We start from the raw sequence: 20776 nt of genomic DNA on the forward strand, positions 1-20776 counted from the left end.
TTGATTAAATGATTATTGAAATGATTATGTAGTAAATGGTAATTTTTCTATGTCCTCCAACTTCCGTTCTAACAATTATCGTATTTAAAATCCAATATGAAAGATACGCACTATTAAATCGACCTTTAATGAAATTACTTTAAAAATATGTAAGTATGACTTATATAAAGAATATAAAAGAAATAAAAAAACAAAATGAAGAAATAGAACGAACGAATGTAATATTCATTTTCTTACGTTCATTATCCACATACATATATACATATATACATACATACATACATACGAACATATATATATATAACCAATTTTTAATACGAACTATACATTTTGAAGTTTAGTAATAATCAACACTTTTGTTACAACAAAATAAAGTGCAATGTATGTGTATAAAAATAAATGAAGAATATACCTAAATAAATAAAACAGTATTTTGTAATAATACATCCTTAATGTAACCAACATTCAAATGTATTCTTCCAAGTTATTTAATTATTCACTATTTTTATATAATATTTTTCTCTAATGTAAAATGTTGTAATTACTGTTAAACACAATGTTACGAATAATTATTATTTGGATATAATATTATTTATAAATAGAATTTGTTCTTATCTCTAAACATGGCCATAGTTCAACGACACTTAAAATAAGAAATTCATTAAATGATTGTAACCATAAACATAATTTGAAAAGTTAACTAATGATAAGATAATTATTTGATTGGTGGAAATCATTTAGCAAGTTTTCATTTGTTCTTTTATTATCTACGAATTTCATTCGTCTTTTCTACTTTTTTGTATCTAAAAGAATACACGTTTCTATTGGTTGCTTCATCCGTACTGTTAGTTCATTGGTGGTTTAGTTTCAATGCAAGTGGTGCCATCTTCTAAACAGCAGATGCATCATAAACTTGCTGCTACTGCTACTGCACATGTTCCTTTTGGTTAGACGATTACAGTGTAACAGTGTAATACAAAATATCGCACGTGGTATTGGATTTTCTGTATTGTTGATTTTAATATAATTTATATTTTCAAAAATATATATGTATATATAATATATACAAATTGTTAATATAAATTTCAGGTAAGACTAAGTATTACATATATATATTTATTTAGTTTACTTTTTAGGTTATTTTAATATATCTATGAGGTTATGTATTTCCTGTATTGTTGATTTTATTATAATTTATATTTTCAAAAAAAAATATATATATATATATATATTTAGTTAATTTTTTAGGTTATGTTAATATATCAATGAGTTTAATCAATTTAATTTATTGTTTGCATATTTAGTTGTGATTATAAACACAATGCAAAAAAATCAATCAAAGAAATTAAAGAAAGATTCTAATGAATCTGTTGCAATGAGAAGAATGTCTGGTTTGATTAAAGATAAATCTATTAAAAAATCTACTAAAAAATCTTCTACAAAATCTTCTACAAAATCTTTCAAAAACGATGATGTTAAATTGAATGGCGAAGGACATAATAAAAAGAAAGGTATTTAATTTTATATATACATATATTTAGATACTATTATGTATTAAACTATGATTATTTATGATGCATCATTTTTCTTTTTTTATCAGTTAAAGAAAAAATTGTAGAACATGATAGTGATGAAAGTGATAGTGATATGGATCTAGAAGAATATGAAAGAACGTTAAAGAATTTAAAAAAAATAGATCCCTCATTTTATTCTTATTTAAAAGAGAATGATGAAAATCTATTGAAATTTGAAATGTCAAGTGATTCCAATTCTGATAACGATGAATCTGAATTATGTCATAAACCTAATGATAAGTTAGAGGTATAATCAAAATATTCTGTACCTTTTAACCCTTAAAGTACACACTTGGTGTTTGACACCCCAACAAATTTATGATCTCTCGAAAACGGTACTGAATTCGAAAAAATGGATTATTTGTCTAATGCCATCTAGTGTTAATTCAGATGGGTATAAAACATATTCTATTTTAATAAAGATGTATCAAACTACTTTAAAAAAAATTGCGAGGTTTTAATATTAAAAAACAACTTCAGGAGGTTGGGGTGTCAAACACCCACAATGCACTTTAACGTAATTTCAACAAGTGTGCACTCTTTAAGGGTTAAATATCAATATGTTATAATATTTAATCTTTCTATTATAATTATTATAATATTTATAGGTGGCCAGTGATGAAAGTGATTTTGAACAAGAAGAACAAACTGTATCAACCAGTAATAAAATAAAAGTTACGCTACAATTATTAAAAACATGGCAGAATGATATTCAAACTGACAAGTAATTTTTTTATATATATATTTTTAATTATGAAAATAATTGTATTGATTATATGTGAACACGTTTTATAAAGTTTAACATTTACAACATCATCTTTGTAGAACATCGAAGACTATTAAAATTGCAATTGAAGTTTTTCATGCAGCATTACAAACCGTGCAAGAAACTCCTGATGAAAAAGTTACATCGTTTAAAGTAGAAGGAAGTGCGAGTAAGTATTATTATATCTATAATCAATACACTTACAATGTAATATAATAAACAATATTATAATCATAAAAACATTTAATTAATTTCAGTATTTAATGAAGTCATTCAATTATGCATTTTACATTTATCCGATGCGCTAAAACGTTTTTTAAATTTGAACACCGATACATATTTTGAGGCACACAAATGTAAAAAATTCGTCAAAATAAAAAGCTCTTTAAAATCGTATTTAACCGATTTAATCATGGTTTGTATCAATTGAATGTTCATCACATACAAATTATTTTTATAATATATATATATATAATAATAATATTTTGAAAAATTAAAATATTATATTATTTTTTAGATCTTACGAAATGTTACATCGGCTAATATACAAATAATCATTTTAAAACATTTATATAATATGTTGCCGTACACTCAATCATTTTCTTCATTGAAAAAACCATTATTAAGAGTATTATTAAATTTTTGGTCAACCAGTGATGAATCTATCAGAGTTGTTGCATTTCTATGCATATTACGTATGGCATTGAATCAAAAAGATTCTATATTGGAAACACTGCACAAGGTAAAGTTCAGATTTATCTGTTTCCTCTAAAAAAAAAAAAATAAATACTCTTTCAAAATTATATTCATTGTTTTCTTTTTTTCTTTAGACTATGTATTTTAAATACGTACAAAATTCCAAATTCGTATCACCCAACACGTTGGCTGGAATTAATTTTATGAGACATTCATTAACGGAGATATATTTACTGAATCCAGATTTTGCATACAAATATGCATTCGTATATATCAGACAGCTTGCTATTTATTTAAGAAATGCAATAACTTTGAAGAAACAGGTAATTTGTTTTATCATTTTTCATTATTCTAAATTAATGGAATTAATATAATAGTATTATCATTTATTATTTCGTAGGAACATTTTCAAGCAGTTTATAATTGGCAATATATAAATTCATTATTCTTCTGGGCTAAATTAATAGCAACGTCAAAAAAACAATCAAGCCTTTCTACTTTATTGTATCCTTTAGTACAGGTATGTATGATTGTGTTAATTATACGTAAACAATATTTATGGTTAATTGATTCCAAATTTATATTACATATATATTTGCAGATTATTATTGGAACAATTAAAGTAATACCAACACAACAATATTATCCATTACGTTTTCATTGTGTGCAAATGTTAATTAACATTTCTAAAGGAACTAATACATTTATACCTATTTTACCATTTTTATTAGAGGTATAGTATTAATTCATTAATTCATACATGTATTTAGAATTATTTATAATAAACTAGGGGTGTCCTACCACGCGTTGCTCTGGCTCACAATCAGTCCGATACACACGTCTTTAAGTCAACGAATTATCTTATACCACCATCTGTTAGAATCTCATCGAACTAACAGAGATAATCATGACTCTTCTTTGTTAATAAACAAATAATTCGATTATAAATTGAGATAAACTATCCTATCTTTCAAGTTGGATGAAACTGCATACAGTGTACAAAACTTTATTAAAATCGGTTCAGTAGTTTAGGAGTTCATTGCAGACAAACAACGTGACACGTAATTTATATGTATTAAGATAAGATAAACTATCCTATCTTTCAAGTTGGATGAAACTGCATACAGTGTACAAAATTTGATTAAAATCGGTTTAGTAGTTTAGAAGTCTATTGCGGACAAACAACGTGACACGTAATTTTTTATATTAAGATAAGATAAACTATCCTATCTTTCAAATTGGATGAAACTGCATACAGTGTACAAAATTTTATTAAAATTGGTTCAGTAGTTTAGGAGTCCATTGTGGACAAACAACGTGACACGTAATTTATATATTTATATATAATAAATATATTATATTGATTTCAGGTTTTATCAACTTATGATTTTAATAAAAAACATAAAAGTGTATCAATGAAGCCAATATCTTTTACTTGTATATTGAGAATGTCAAAGTCTCAATTAGTAGAAAATGGTTTTAAGGATACCATAATTGATAATATTTATAGATTAATATTAGAAAATGCAGCTAAAGATAGTCATTTGATATCATTTCCAGAATTATATCTACCATGTATAATAGAAGTAAGTATTAATATATCTTTTATATTTCTTGTTTTTTTTTTAATTTTTAATACACCATAATGTTATTTTAATTTTGAAAATATTTGAATTACAGTTGAAAGCATTTTTAAAGAAATGTCACATAGCAAATTATTGTAGAAAAATGAAACAATTATTGGAAAAAATAGAAGAAAATTCGAAATACATAACAAATGAAAGATCAAAGAAAGTATTTAATTTACAAGACATCGGTGAGATTAAAAATTGGGAAAATGGTATTAAAGTGGAGGGTACAAATTTGGCCAAATTTTATGATTCTTGGATTAAGATTCATCAAAATCAAAAGATGAAAGAAATAACGAAAAATGATGAATTGGGTAAATACGATTTTCTCAATTTAACAAAATCCAAAAGGAAATCATCCAATGATGATGATAATGATGATGATGATGATGCGATGAATAGCGAAGATGAAAGTGATTTTGAATTACGAATAAAAGGAGATAGTGTAGAAAATGGTGATGATGATGATGATGTATCTGTAAAAGAATCAAAAAAGAAAAAATTAAAAACGAAAAATAGATCAACGAAAAAATCATCAACAAAAGGTTCAGCGATTAATCAAAAATTGATCGAGGAAGATGACGACGATCAAGAAGATATTGTCACGGATATTATAGATCCTAATGAAGTAGATTATTAAAAAAATTTAATAAATTTTCTCAAATCTAATTGCTTTTTTTAAAAAAAAACAAAACAAAAATATACAAAATATCTATTTTGTATAAATAATACTCTAATAGCACAAAATATTGAAAAATATTCAATACAAATATTGAATACAGTATTGAATATTTTTCAATATTTTGTGCTATTAGGGATAATTAATGTGAATGTAAAAAAAAAAGTAAAAAAAGAAAGGACATTTAATATAATAATAATAATAATAATTACACACATCTATAATTAAGGTATATATATATATACAAAATAATTTTTCAATAAAATAAATAACAATCTTTTATTTTCAATTCGTATAAAGACATTTATAATCCCAACTCAATTCTATTTATTTAACAAACAAATATTATAATAGAACAATTACAAAAGTATATTACTCAAGTCGTGTGTTTAACTTAACGTGAGGTGAATCAAGGGCAACTACCCCAGAGGGATTATAAACTTTCTTAAAGAGAAAGAGAGAGAGATGATTATGTCTGTAGTTAGTTGAATAAGAAAACATTGAGAAACTTAGAGAAAGATGAAGAAAGAAAGAAAGAAAGAAAGAGTAAAAGAGATATAAAGGAAAACTAAAGCAAGAGAGATCTGTCGTGACGGCACCGAACGAACGAACGAACGAACGAACGTACGAACGAAGGAAGGAAGGAAGGAACGGGGGCCGATTCCTAAGGTGTCGCTTTTCGATGGTCTATTTTTACCGAAGACGAGCCAAGGCAGTCGGGAAGTTGGTATAGCGACGGTTGGTCGCTATTATAAAGCACCGGGTCGAGCGTGTTGTAATTCACCGCATGTAAGTGCGCTGTGTTCTAAGAGACACGCTGTGGGATATTTTATTTCATAAAAGAAATAAAAAAAAAAAGCAAAAACAAAAAATATACAAAATCAAATATTAATAAGTAAGGGTGAGAAAGAGATAGATAGAAAGAGAGAGAGAGAGAGAGAAAGAGAGAGAAAGTTAAACATAGTTAAAGAAAGAGATTAGAAGATGATCTATCACCATAATCACGTGGAAAACGAAGAAGAAATTAGTAGAGTAACTTGGCATACATCTAAAAGAACAAAAAATAGGATAAAAATTCGTTTCATTTCTACATTGTGGTGATAAATAATCATCTTACTTGGAATTCAATATTATTTCTTCATTTTTTTCAAATAAGATAATCTCATTCATCTGTAAAGTCAATATATATATATATATATATACATATACATATGTAAAGATAAATCATTGGAATAATCTTTATCTCTCTCTTTTTCTCTACGTTTTATTTTTAAGATTAATCATAACAGAAAATATTGAAAGAAGAAGTTAGACGATGGGTGGGTGTTTCTGTTTGATATAAAAATACATTTGATTTTCTCTCTCTCTCTCTCTCTCTTTCTTTCTCTTTTACTTTCTGTATCCCTTCTTTTTTATCTCTCTCTCTTTCTCTCTCTACGTTTCTATTCGTTTAATACATATACACATACGTATGAGTAATAAATTAATTATAAAATATTAGAAACAATGTTGTGTTTGTCCCTATCGTGAAGAAGAGAAAAATATATTATTGATTTTGAAAGTATAATTAAATTGATTAAAGTTGATTGTTTTTGTTAGTATCTTAAGTAATTATTCAATATTAATTATTATAATTTCAAATCAATCTTTATACTCACTATTATTACTATTTCTTCTTCTTCTTCTTCTTCTTCTTCTTCCTCTTCTTGTTCTTCTTCTTCTTCTGAAATGTTTCTCGTCGGCGCCTCGTACGTGCCAGAGACGAGTAACAGAGTTTTGCAAGATGCGAATTCAGCTCTAACGTTTGAGGGAGCTGAATTCGTGCCGAGTAATATTGCGTATTCTTCAATTTATTTCGTTCGTTACTTGTGTAACCATACTAAAGTAAAGCGCGAGTTACGTAAAGTTGAAAGAATTATTATTATTAATAGAGAAGTTTTGAAAAGACCGCTTTTTAAAAGAGAGTATAATATAAATGTATAAGTGAAGAGTGAAAGATAGACAAAGAAAGAAAGAAAGAGAGAAAGAGAAAGAGAGATAGATAGGAAAGCAAAAACCACCGACTACCACCTTGTACGTCAACATCAAAATGAGGAAATCATCGTATGATAAGTAAAAGCTCTTACAATCCTTCTTGTCTAAATAATTATGAAGATAACAGAGAGAAAGAAAGAGAGAGAGAGTGAGAGAGAGAAGATTTATATAAGTCTCTTGCTCTTTTTTCTTGTTCTTTTTCTATTTCTTCTTTTTGTTCAAAATCATTGGATTCGTTAAAAGTAAAAGATTTAGTTTTGGATGTTATTATTTGTATAGGTTTTTTTTTCTTCTTTTCTTTTCTTTTAGAATTATCTGTAAACTATGTTTACAGTTTGTTCATTGTATCTGTGTTACCTGTGTTGCTATTGGGTTGCGTCAAAGTTTGGAAAAAAATTCACGTAAAAATTCAAATTACTTTTTTACTTTACCCATTTTGCTTTTTCTTTTTCTTTTTCTTTTTTTAACGAAGAATAGATTATTATTATTATTATTATTCTGTTTTTTTTTTTGTAAGAGAGCAATACGAAGATTACGAAATGATTTTTGTTTTTGTTTTTGTTTAATTTAGTTTAAGTTTATTTTTGTAAAAAGAATGAAAGAAAAGAAGAAACGTTTGAAATGGATCATATAAATGTAATAACGGTTTTTTTTTTTTTTTTTTTTTTTTTTGTTTTATTATAATTTATCTTATTAAAAATTCCTACAAAATAATATTAAATGTGCAATCTCCTCCACCATTTTGTTTGGCAATATTTTGTTTCGATATTTCTTCATTTGCTATTATATTATGAGAAATATTAATTTATTAACACTAGATATTACCACCATTTTCTACCACACTAGTCAAAATGACTGGTGTATAAGAAAAAAAAAGAAAATGCTTGTTGAGACTTTCAGTCTTTAATTATTCTTAAAAAATAAGAAAAAAAACAAATGTTTAACAATAATAATTTTAATAGACATTTTTAAATAACAAAAATGCTTAATTATTTACAGAAATCATTAAAAATGGCTGGTCTGGTATATCTAGTGTTGAAACCGGTTGAGATCTGATAAATGGATTTGATTAATTATTATCTTTGTAATTAACACCATAATATTGTTTTCTTTGTTTATTATTGTTTTGTAAACCACAAAAGAAAAAGAAAACCAAACAAAAAGTAATCTACATTAACAATGTCATCCATCATATGTAATAATTGTTATTAACAATAACGTAATAACAATATTATTTGTTTCCTTTCAAATATATACATTAATATTATTATTATTATTATTATTATTATTGAATATAAAATTCGAATTCGAGTAGTTCGATTTTCGAACATTCGGTTCGTTCTACTTGGCTCCAGTTAGAAACTCAAACTTCTAGCAAAACAAGGTCTATTTAAAGCTACGTATCGATCACACATCCCAGATTTTCCTTGGATTTTAAACGCGAACTATAAAACAATTTTTATCATTGGATAAATACATAATATTATCTGTGTACTGTAATAATAGAAAATAATTTCTTCTTTTTTTTGTTTTTTTCATGATAAAAATCAATCACCGATTTTCTTCACTGAACTCAACTTATCTAAAAAAAAAAAAGAGAAAAAAACAATAGAAAAACATGAAGTAGAGGATCAATCATTTACATTTACATTTTAATACTCGAATAAAATGAGTTTTTATGTATTTTTAATATAATATTAATTAATTCAAATTATATACATGTTTTATTATATACATTTGTATTTTTATATCATTTGATACATACAAGCATAACATCTGTACACATATTGTAATAGAAAACTGGTAGTTTGAAAAGTAGAAATATATATATATATATACCTGAATGAAAGGATTTAGGTGAGTGAAAATAACCAGGAAATTCCCAACGGAAATCGACAGTTACTTAACACATGTGTCTTTCTATCACCCATAGTGTATTTTTTTTTTCAAATGATTTATTTCTTTTCTATCTTTTCTATTTTTTCTTTTTGTTTTTTTTAAACCTAGTGCCACCTAGTTCTTCTTTTTTTTTTTTATTACTTTTTATTATCATCAATATTGATGTCATTGTTTACAAATTTCTTTTTTTCAAAACTTAACAATACTTTAATATAACTAGAACGAAAAATCCTTAATAAAAAGAAGAAGATGAAAAATAAGAAGAATTATTTAATGATAATAATAATGTGAAACAAAATAAAAAAAACAAAAAGTCAGTCATCGGTGAGTGACATTAGACTTTTCGATTAGGCCACGTCAGTCATCAGTGGCTGACACTAGACTTTCCGTTTAGGTCACGTCAGTCGTCGATGGCTGACGGGGATTTCCTTAAAAATCCTTAGTAGCAAAAAATAGCGTTGAATCTCTTTTTAATATTAAATACACATGTATTCAATATTTTTCAATATTTTGTGCTATTAAGGATGAACATGTTGAGTATTTAACACGTTGAGCGTCCCACGTACGTCAGCCATCGGTGAGTGACATTAGACTTTGCGTTTAGGTCACGTCAGTCATCGGTGGCTGACGGGGATTTCCTTAAAAATCCCTAGTAGCAAAAATTACCGTTGAATCTCTTTTTAATATTAAATACACATGTATTCAATATTTTTCAATATTTTGTACTATTGGGGAAGAACATGGCGTTCAACGTGTTAATATTCGTTTATATTATTTTATTTATTATTTGTTCTTCTTATTCTTATTCCTATTGTTACGTTTCTTAATATTTTATTCATTTCATATCATTATAATTTTCTATAAAATTTACTAGCTTTCCCCATTATGAAACACCTGTTCTCAATAAGACAAATTTCATGTTTGCTTTTTCTTACAAATGTTACACGATGACATTTATATTTCATTTATTATACACATCCTGTTAATCAAAAGAAAAATAGAAGGAAATAAAAGAAAAAATGTATATATATAAATAATTTAATGATAAATATGTAAAAGAGTAGATAGTTGATGTGAGAAATAGAAGAAAAAGTTCTTCTAGTAAAAGCTTTTGCTAGGCCTGTGTGTTACCAACGTATTACGTTACAACAGATAAATTTAGCATTTCTTTTAGACAGAACGTCGTCTCGTTGTACCGATGCCAATACCGCAACGCGGAATTAATTGGCCGCTTGGAAGGGAACCAATTCTTGACGCCAAAAAAGCTTCATCAGTATAGTTGTCCTCAGTATCACATCGTACGAACTTTTCCCCGTCTTTAAAACTGTGTTGTTTGGCTAACTAACTCATCCAAGAGACATAGTAGTAATAGTATATACATTAAATTCTGTTAACTAAAATCCAAGGTCTACCCCATTATTCCAATGTTCAAGGTTCTATTAATTATTACTTTTTATCTTTTAACTTTTTAACTTTTAATTAACTCAAAACCATTTCATTTCGTAATCCTACAAATGGGATGGGAGGAAATATCATCTTACTATTTTTATTTAATTAATTTACTATCAAGGTCTTTTTGTTTCTTTCTCTTTCTCTCTCTCTCTCTCTCTCTCTTTCTCTTTCTGTTTTGTTATTTAAAAAAACAAAACAAAATGAAAGATTAATTAAATATTTTTGATAAATTACTAATTAATGTGTATCAATTAATTTGAATTATCGTACAAAGTTGGTAGTATAAAGATTTTTTACTTAACACTAGATATATACCACCATTTTTAATATATTTCTACAACACTAGTCAAAATGACTGGTGTATATAAAAAAAAATACTTTTTGAGATTTACAGTCTTTATTTATTCTTATAAAAAAAATAACAAAAAATGTTTAACAATAATAATTTTTAAATAACAAAATGCAATAATTATTTACAGAACACAAATGTTACATGTGAAGTAGAAATTTTGAATTAAAATGGCCCGACACTAGTCAAAATGACTGGTCTGGTATATCTAGTGTTAATACAATAAATTAGTATTAAATTTACAATAATTTCTGACGAATTAATTTCTTCTTAATTTGTTTTATCTATTTTTTTTTTTTGTATTTTTACTTTTCAGATTTAACAACGCCAAGCAACGTAATAACGTTTTAACAACAAATACGTCATACGTTTTAACACCTAACAATAGTAACAATTTAAATAATGTGAATCTAAAATATATCAGCAGTTATCAAAGTTGTTACGAAAATTTGCAAGAAAAGAATTATTTACAAAGGAGCATTTCTGCGGACAATGTAATACGATCACGTGGATTTAAACCCTCAGACAGGCACGATCCCGTCAAAAGAAACTTTCTCGAGAATTTAACTTCGAAAATACTTCATTTCGATATGGTAAGAACATTATTATTTAAATACAATGTGAATAATACTTATTTCTAATATAAGTTTATGACTAACAACAAATATATAAATCATATGCATTCACACACACATACACACATGTAAATAAGTTATGAATAATTATTTTGGCATATATACAGGCACGTTTCTGTTTACTTGAAAACTTTGTATTATTGTAATGCATAATATGTATAAATTACGTGTCACGTTGTTTGTCCGCAATAGACTCCTAAACTACTGAACCGATTTTAATAAAATTTTGCACACTGTGTGCAGTTTCATCCAACTTGAAAGATAGGATAGTTTATCTTATCTTAATATATAAAAATTACGTGTCACGTTGTTTGTCCGCAATAGACTTCTAAACTACTGAACCGATTTTAATAAAATTTTGCACACTGTATGCAGTTTCATCCAACTTGAAAGATAGGATAGTTTATCTTATTTTAATATATATAAATTACGTGTATAATATATATAAATATTCCATGAAATTAAAATGAATCAAATTAATTCTTTTTTAATATCTTTTGTTATTTTATTTTATTTTTTTTTTTTTTTTAATAGGAAAGCGGGGAAAGAACTCCAATGAATCTTCAAAAACTGCTTACACCGGCTTCAGATTCGCAAGAACCTCTGCATGCAAAAAATAGTGCGTATTTGACGATTTTTCAATCATTGAATCTATACAACAGTATATTTTTAATGAATAAAAATGAATATACTGTATATATTTAAAAAAAAAAAAAAAAAAAAACAATCTATATTTTAGTGTGTTTTTCTCTTTTCTTTTTGTTGTTGTTGTTGTTGTATGTTTTTAGAAAAAATGTTTGCATCCTCGTATTTTTATGCACCAACTCATCCAACTGTCGAGGATCAAGTTGAACTGGCACGTAGAATTTCTTTATCATTGAGCGATGTTAAAAATATGAAGAGCAAAGGTCAATCCATGTATGTAAACAGAAAGAAAAGATCCGTCAAATGGATTCACGATGGCAATGGTAAATTAAATTGTTTATATTAACAATGTTGAAAAGTGTCTTATATATTTTTTCTTTTTTCTTCTTTTCTTTTCCTTTCTTTCATTTAAAATTCAAAAATCTTACACAACGTGTAAATTCAATTAATTATTATATTATTAATAATTCATTTTCTTTTTTTTTTTTTTTATATACAGGTACTGAAGGTGAAGAGGAACCATCTTCCCCTATGCATAAGGTAAAGAAAATAAAGAAAAAAAAAAAAAGAAAAATAAAAATAGAAGAAAATCATACTAGATTGTACTGCTATATATAGTGAAACAAAAAAAATGTATAAATAGGATAAAGTACCTCTGAAGTGTGTAATGAATCCACATGGGAAAGTATTGGATATTCATGGGATTCAGGCTCTTGGTGAAGAAGTTAATATCGAGCCAATGCCCACCCATCCAGAAAAACTCTTCGACATTGTTCGTGATCTTAACAATCAAAGAGGACGTGGTAAGAAGTATTACACAAACATTGTGATATCTTTTTATTTTTTTTTACTTTTAAAATATATAAAAACATCAAACAGGTAACACAGTTCTAAGAAGTAAACAAAAAATCAAATATCTATGTCAAGTATGATAAAAATAATCTTTATATGATTTGATGTTATGTTATTAAATCATATATATCATATCTTTGATAAGATAATGTTTAAGAAGACAATACTTAATCTGATCATCTTAATTTTTTAATATTATGAAAGATTGAATGAAAATAATAACAATGATATTTAAATATATATATATACTTAATTTATAATAATATGACGGATTGATATTTATTGTAAATGCTAAAATATTTGCTAAACATCTTCTTAATATATATAAATTACGTGTCACGTTGTTTGTCCGCAATGGACCCCAAAACTACTGAACCGATTTTAATAAAATTTTGCACACTGTGTGCAGTTTCATCCAACTTGAAAGATAGCATAGTTTATCTTATCTTAATACATATAAATTACGTGTCACGTTGTTTGTCTGCAATGAACTCCTAAACTACTGAACCGATTTTAATCAAATTTTGCACACTGTGTGCAGTTTCATCCAACTTGAAAGATAGGATAGTTTATATCTCAATTTATAACAACAATATTATTTGTTTATTAACAAAGAAGAGTCATGATTATCTCTGTTCATTCGATAATATTCTAACAGATGGCGGTATAAGATAATTCGTTGACTTAAAGACGTGTGTATCGGACTGATTGTGAGCCACAGAACAACGCGTTGCGGGGCACCCCTAGTTATATATATATATTTTTTTATACATAATTAACTATATTCTTAATTTATAATAATATGAATAATTGAATAAAAATAATAATAATAATGATATTTTAATGATAGGTGCTGAAATATTTGCTAAACGTCGAAAAAGGTCAGAAAAATGGGTCGTTGATCAGGAACAAGTTAAAACACCTAGTACACCAACTGTAACAAAAATACCTAGTTATCCCTATCAATCGGTAAGATTAGAAAATTATAACAATTACAAAAAAAGAAATCCTTTTTTTTTTTTTAAATGAATTTTATTAATTAACAGGAAATGAACGGTAACAGCAAATATTCTACATTGCAATCACCTTATTCGCAAACGGATAAATCATTTTATAATCCATTTGCAGTGGATCTTAGTTTAGATAACATCAATCCTCCAGTGACGGGTAAGTATGTTTTTAATTAGAACAATTTCTAATTTCATCATTTACAACATCATCATTTCATTTTAATGAACAATAATACATCGTATATCATTCGTTAAAACAAATTCAACGAATAGGAAACGAAAAAACAAAATGAAAGAACACACATACAGAAGCCTAGTTTTCTAATGCTAAAGCATTTGCATCAGAGTAGTATAACCCCCATCTGATTTTGCTATTTACGTTGCATCGATCACTTATAAATAATTCAACGGGTCTAAATGCAAAAGAAGAAACGTTCTAGAATTCCTTAGGCACTTGATACCTTGTTACTTCGTCGTTGTAGGGATCAATGTTAGACTATGTTGGATTAAAATCACTTAGGTAAAAGTTCACCAACCCGTTGAGTTCCAATTGGCAAGCTACTACGTTAAAATGTTATTTAATCGGTACCAACATTCGTAGTTATTTTTTTTTTTCTTATTTATTTGCCTCGTCTTACATATACATATATATATTTAATTAACCATAATTATAAATAATTGATTTGTTTATATTTTTATCTTCATTTTATCATCACATTATTTTTATGTTAGTTTTATTTTGTTTGCCTGATCTTACACAACATACACACACATATATATATATGTATATTATATATATTTAATTTAAAATAATTATCATTTTTTGTTTAATATTAAAGTGAAATTAATGAAAATAATTGTAGATTCGGTTTTAAACAAAATTCATATTATTTATCATCGTTATTTCGAATGAATTCGTTTAATCATTTTAGGCAGGTCTCATCATAACAATAGTAATAATAATAATAATAATAATCATCATAATGATCATTATTATCATCATCAACAACAACAACAACAACAACATCGTCATCGTTCATGTCAATTAACAAACGATTGCAATCATTCGACAAAAATAAAAAAAATTTATCTGAGAGAAGTTGCAGTCGGTACAACAGACACAGATTTTCCAACGATAGAAAATAAAAATGAATTTAATAAAAAAAAAAAGGATCTAACAACGCGTCGTGGCAGCAGCGGCCTGAGCAATGGCATCAAATCAAACAACAATGCTGTTAACAATGTTGAAAGGCGCTTTAACAAGTTGCTTGGTAACAAAACTAACTCTAACCATGCAACGCAGCAAATATCTAACACTAATAACAAAGAAATGAAAATTATTAATAACAACAACAACAACAACAACAACAATATCAGCAACAAGAACAATAGAGAAACTGTCAAACAACAACGTATTAGCAATCATTTTTCTCAAGATAATTTTATCAACGATAGGACAAACAAATTATGGAATAAATCACATGCCATTAAACAACACGATGACGATGAAGAAGATGATATCGAAAGATTGTCAGACAGTGATGCTGCTAATGAATATACACCTGTTCCTGTTAAACAATTGATTCAAGAATTTGAAAAAACCTGTAGACCGGTATTACAATACAAACAAATAAGTCCCAAAGTTATTCCTATTGTTCAACAATGTCCTATTGACACCAACATAGCACGTTTCTTTCAAACTAGAACTAATAATGTTAAATATAATGAGCAAGTAACAAGAAATGATGTGGAAGATGAGGTGGACGACGACGACGACGATGATGATGATGATGACGATGACGAAGACGATGAAGAAGATGATGAAGATGAAGTCGAGGATAAATATATACGGTGAGATATTATATTAGGATTTTATACAGTCAAATTATTATTTTAGTCTTTTTTTTCTTCAATTATTTTGATAATATTCTATTCGTATTAGGTTATCAACTTTTATTTATATTATTTCAAAATTTTATACAGTCAAATTATCGTTTTAGTTTCATTTTTAAATTATTTTGATAATATTCTGTTGGTATTAGGTTATCAACTTTTATTCATATTATTTTAGAATTTTATACAGTCAAATTATTATTATTATTATTGTTACTATTATTTCAAAATTTTATACAGTCAAATTATCGTTTTAGTTTATTTTTTAAATTATTTTGATAATATTCTATTCGTATTAGGTCATAAACTTTTATTCATTTTATTTTAGAATTTTATACAGGCAAATTATTATTATTGTTACTATTATTTTAAAATTTTATACAGTCAAATTATCATTTTAATTTCTTTTTAAAATTATTTTCATAATATTCTATTCGTATTAGGTTATAAACTTGTATTCATATTAATTTAGAATTTTATACAGTCAAATTATTATTATTGTTAGTATTATTTTAAAATTTTATACAGTCAAATTATCATTTTAATTTCTTTTTTAAATTATTCTCATAATATCCTATTCGTATTAGATTATAAACTTTTATTCATATTATTTTAGAATTTTATACAGTCAAATTATTATTATTATTATTATTGTTACTATTATTTTAAAATTGTATACAGTCAAATAATCATTTTAGTTTATTTTTTAAATTATTTTGATAATATTCTATTCGTATTAGGTTATAAACTTGTATTCATATTAATTTAGAATTTTATACAGTCAAATTATTATTATTGTTGCTATTATTTTAAAATTTTATACAGTCAAATTATCATTTTAGTTTCTTTTTTAAATTATTTTGATAATATCCTATTCGTATTAGGTTATAAACTTGTATTCATATTAATTTAGAATTTTATACAGTCAAATAATCATTTTAATTTCTTTTTTAAATTATTTTCATAACATCCTATTCGTATTAGGATTTAATTGTCATCAAATCCTATTACTTTAATATTTTACTTTTATATTATTGTTTTAATAAATAATTAAATAAATTAACCAAAAAAAAAAAAAAACAAAAAAAAAATATACAAAATATATACAGCAGAAGAACGAATCGTGAGACTAGAAGGGAAAAACAGGAAATGATAAATAAACCACCTAATCGTCAATTGCGTATCGACAATGGATATTTATCAACCGATGAAACTGAATACACTTCAGATTCGGATTCATTACGTACTTATGATTACAAGGATTACAATAAGGATTATAACAAGGACGAGACTAAGATGTATCATTACGAACAAATAACTACCAATCAAAATGGAAATGATGATCAATATTCGTCTAATATTATTAACGAAGAATATTTACAAAAACGACGAAGATCAGAAACGTCACAAGAATTAGAATCTTATTGTAATGGAAATGTTAAATTTGTCAACGATGATTCTGTATTACCGGCACAAGCAAAATCATTTTTATTATCCATGGTTGCATCGCAAGATGATATATTAAAAAAAATTAAACATCTTCGGAATACACCTGTATTGGATAATCTTTTACCTGGCGGTGTTATCACACCAGAACCCAAATTTACTGACTCCTGTCCGGAAGTAGGCAAGTTAATAAGCATGCGCTTTTAATTATAACCCCACCACCGCCACCACCACCACTGTATTTTTGTAATTTATTTATTTTTTTTTAATTCTTTCCTCTCCTTCTTATTTTAATTGTTTGTTAAAAACATTTGTTTAAGCTAATTTTGCTAATCGCTTTATATTTTTTTGTATCCTTTAACCAAATTATAACACTAGATATACCAGACCAGTCATTTTGATTGGTTTTGACGCCATTTTAATTCCAAATTTTTACTGTATATGTAACATTTGTGTTCTGTAAATAATTATTGCGTTTTGTTATTTAAAAATATGTATTAAAATTATTATTGTTATTTTTTAAAAGTAAATAAATACTGAAGGCAAAGTTCAAAAAGTATTTTTTGTATACAACAGTCATTTTGACTAGTGTAGTAAAAATAGGTATACTGAAAATGGTGGTATATCTAGTGTTAAAAATAACAATATTACTTATAGTTTCATTTTTTTTTCTTAAATTATATATTACATTATTATTATTATATGTATAATTAAACAAGGATAAATTACAACAACAACAAAAAAAGTATTTTTGTAAAATTAAAAAAATATTATATAATTTTATACATGTTATATTTTAATATGGGGTTCTTGAAAATTGATTTCCTTCTTCAATTGTAATATTTCTTATTATTATTATTATTATTTTTTTGTTTTTTTTGTATAATTATTATTATAATTATTATTTGATATTTTACAGGTACGAAATTGTATGAGGATAATGATACGTATAAAGGACCAAAATTGGCCAGTGTTCATAATTTAACTAATTATAATACTGCACCACGTGGTTGGGATCAATCATTAACGTATTATCGGCCAATTAAATTTGAAAAATCACAGGACACCATTGTGTATTCCGATTTTTAATTATTATTACCACGACGTTTTCTTTTATGATCTTTTATGCTCTGACAAATGGAGTCATATTATTATTATAACGGTATATTTTTGTTTCTTTTTTGTTTTGTTTTTTTTTTTTTTAATTTTATATCATCTCACCAAAAATATCTGTATATTTATTTGACATGTATTAAATATTTTCATTGACTTTTTTGTTTACAGTAATAGGTACAAAGCGATTATAAAAAAGAAATTGTTCTGTGGAAAAATTGATAAGAAGACAAGAAAAGAAAAGAAAAGTAAAAAAAAAAAATCTCCCGCCAAAAAATAAAAAAACATAACCTAATTTAACTTTGTTCCTTATGGATTGTGAATCCGCTGTATTTTATTATTATTATTATTTTTTTTTTTTTTTTTTGGTCTTTTGTTGCTCTAGCTCGATAATGAAGACATAATATATATACATATATACATATATACATATAAAATAAAATTTGCAAAAAAAAATCTACATTGATTGAGAGAGAACAAAAAAATAGAAAGAAATTAAAAAGAAAGAATGAAAAAAAAAGAGATAGAATCCTTTATTTAATAATTGCAATTCGATTTAATATTATTATTATTATTATTATTATTATTATTATTATTGTCAAACAGTTGTTATGATCCTTGATATATGTATACCTACCTCTCTCGCTCTCTATCTCTCTCCTTTTATTATTTAAAAAAAAAAAAAGGTTACATTATTTATGCTTATTATGCTTTTGACAGTGTTACATTTATTGTGCATAGTTTTCTTTATTATATTATGCGAAAATAAATGTTGTTTTCATAAAATAATCGTACGATTATTTATTATATCCTCTAATATTGATTATAAATCAATGATTATTAATCGACAAATATAAATATAATATATGATTTGATTATAATTATTTATCGCGTTATTATCTTTAAATAATATAATAATGTTATTTAATTAACAATTCCTTTTTATTTGTTTTTTTCAACATGTTCCAATTAAATTTTATTTATTTAATCAGTTTTGTTTGCAATTTGTAACCGAGTTCTTCCTTATCAATGATAAATATATCATTTATCGATTATAATCTTATAATACTTAAAAACCTACACATAATTATATTTTACAAAATAATAGTTATCTCCCATTCGTTTATACATATATATATATATATATATATATATATATATATATATATATATAATATATATAATTGATTAAAAATTAATAATTACTGGAAATTATTGAACCTATGTTTAATAATTACATATATGTAGATATTAATTAAAAAGAAAAGAAACAATATATATTAAATAATAATAATAATACAAAATAAATGTAATATATGATATATTATAAATATAATTTATATATTGTATTATATATATAATTTATAATAAATGATATTATATACTAAAGTAATAATTTGACTAACATTTATATATATATATATATATTTGTTAGTCAAATTATTACTTTAGTTATTAAAATAATTACTGAAGATTATTTAACCTATATTTAACAAATGCATATATGTACATGTAATTAAAAATAATAGAAAATAATTGAAGATGAGAGGAAAGAGAGCTGGGAAGAGATAGAGAAGTAAGAAAGAAGGCAGCAGGAAGTCAAAAGATGGGAGAAGGTGCAAACCTCCAGGTACACTAGATAATACAGTCTCGTGAGGGCAGAAAGGATACCTAAGTACTTGGAAAGCAAGTAGAACGAGGAGAGTAGAAGAAGAATTGCGAGATTTCACCTTCATATTGGTTCTCATTCACTTTCATATTGGGAAGAGGAGGAAAGCCAGCGATGCAGGGTCTGTGGATGGGAGAGGGAGAGTGATAGAAGCATTTGATTAAAGGATGTGTCAGAACAGAAAGTAAGGAGGACGGGAGAGGAATAGAGGAAAAGATAAGAGTGATATTGGATAAGAGTGGAAGGAGGGGAGAATGGATAAAGAAGGTGGAGAGTTGGTGAGAGGGAGGAGAGGGACAAAGTTTGATATAAGGAGGAGAGTACGGAGATTTAAAGGTGGGAGATGAGGGTAAAGAAGGAAAGGAGAAGGTTGAAGGGAATGTCAAAGGATTGTAATCCTTTGGGGAAGCTAATGGAGATTATTCTATTATTATTA

At 25.7% G+C, this 20776-nt stretch overlaps 2 protein-coding genes across 2 annotated transcripts; both read left to right on the plus strand.

Moving 5' to 3' along the window:
* The first annotated feature begins 444 nt into the window (after nucleotides 1-444).
* Nucleotides 445-5659, plus strand: Noc2 (Nucleolar complex protein 2). Its single transcript, XM_015322704.2, has 12 exons — nucleotides 445-1089; nucleotides 1305-1511; nucleotides 1601-1821; nucleotides 2183-2298; nucleotides 2400-2509; nucleotides 2598-2755; nucleotides 2858-3082; nucleotides 3171-3359; nucleotides 3437-3556; nucleotides 3638-3769; nucleotides 4407-4622; nucleotides 4717-5659. Exons 2-12 carry the CDS (start codon nucleotides 1322-1324, stop codon nucleotides 5302-5304), a joined length of 2265 nt encoding a protein of 754 aa, XP_015178190.2. The 5' UTR covers nucleotides 445-1089; nucleotides 1305-1321; the 3' UTR covers nucleotides 5305-5659.
* Nucleotides 5660-7072: 1413 nt separating this feature from the next.
* On the plus strand, nucleotides 7073-19460 carry LOC107067313 (uncharacterized). The gene is given in 12 exon segments (XM_089174036.1): nucleotides 7073-7455; nucleotides 11394-11670; nucleotides 12247-12331; nucleotides 12501-12680; nucleotides 12857-12897; nucleotides 13001-13160; nucleotides 14060-14178; nucleotides 14256-14430; nucleotides 15242-16070; nucleotides 17225-17739; nucleotides 18478-18720; nucleotides 18843-19460. Coding segments are annotated over 11 exon segments (2574 nt in total). The 5' UTR covers nucleotides 7073-7432; the 3' UTR covers nucleotides 18648-18720; nucleotides 18843-19460.
* The last annotated feature ends 1316 nt before the right edge of the window (nucleotides 19461-20776 follow it).

This window comes from Polistes dominula, unplaced genomic scaffold, assembly GCF_049000335.1.
Source record: "Polistes dominula isolate Pdom_NZ unplaced genomic scaffold, Pdom_raw_medaka contig_75, whole genome shotgun sequence".
Lineage (NCBI taxonomy): Eukaryota > Metazoa > Arthropoda > Insecta > Hymenoptera > Vespidae > Polistes > Polistes dominula.

What these genes read in the sequence shown, in the direction of transcription:
- Noc2 (XM_015322704.2), top strand. Translation starts at nt 1,322, where the DNA reads ATGCAAAAAAATCAATCAAAGAAATTAAAGAAAGATTCTAATGAATCT. An exon ending in AATGATATTCAAACTGACAA is followed by an intron (nt 2,299 to 2,399) that starts GTAATTTTTTTA and finishes TCATCTTTGTAG; the next exon opens with AACATCGAAGACTATTAAAA. An exon ending in CAATAACTTTGAAGAAACAG is followed by an intron (nt 3,360 to 3,436) that starts GTAATTTGTTTT and finishes ATTATTTCGTAG; the next exon opens with GAACATTTTCAAGCAGTTTA.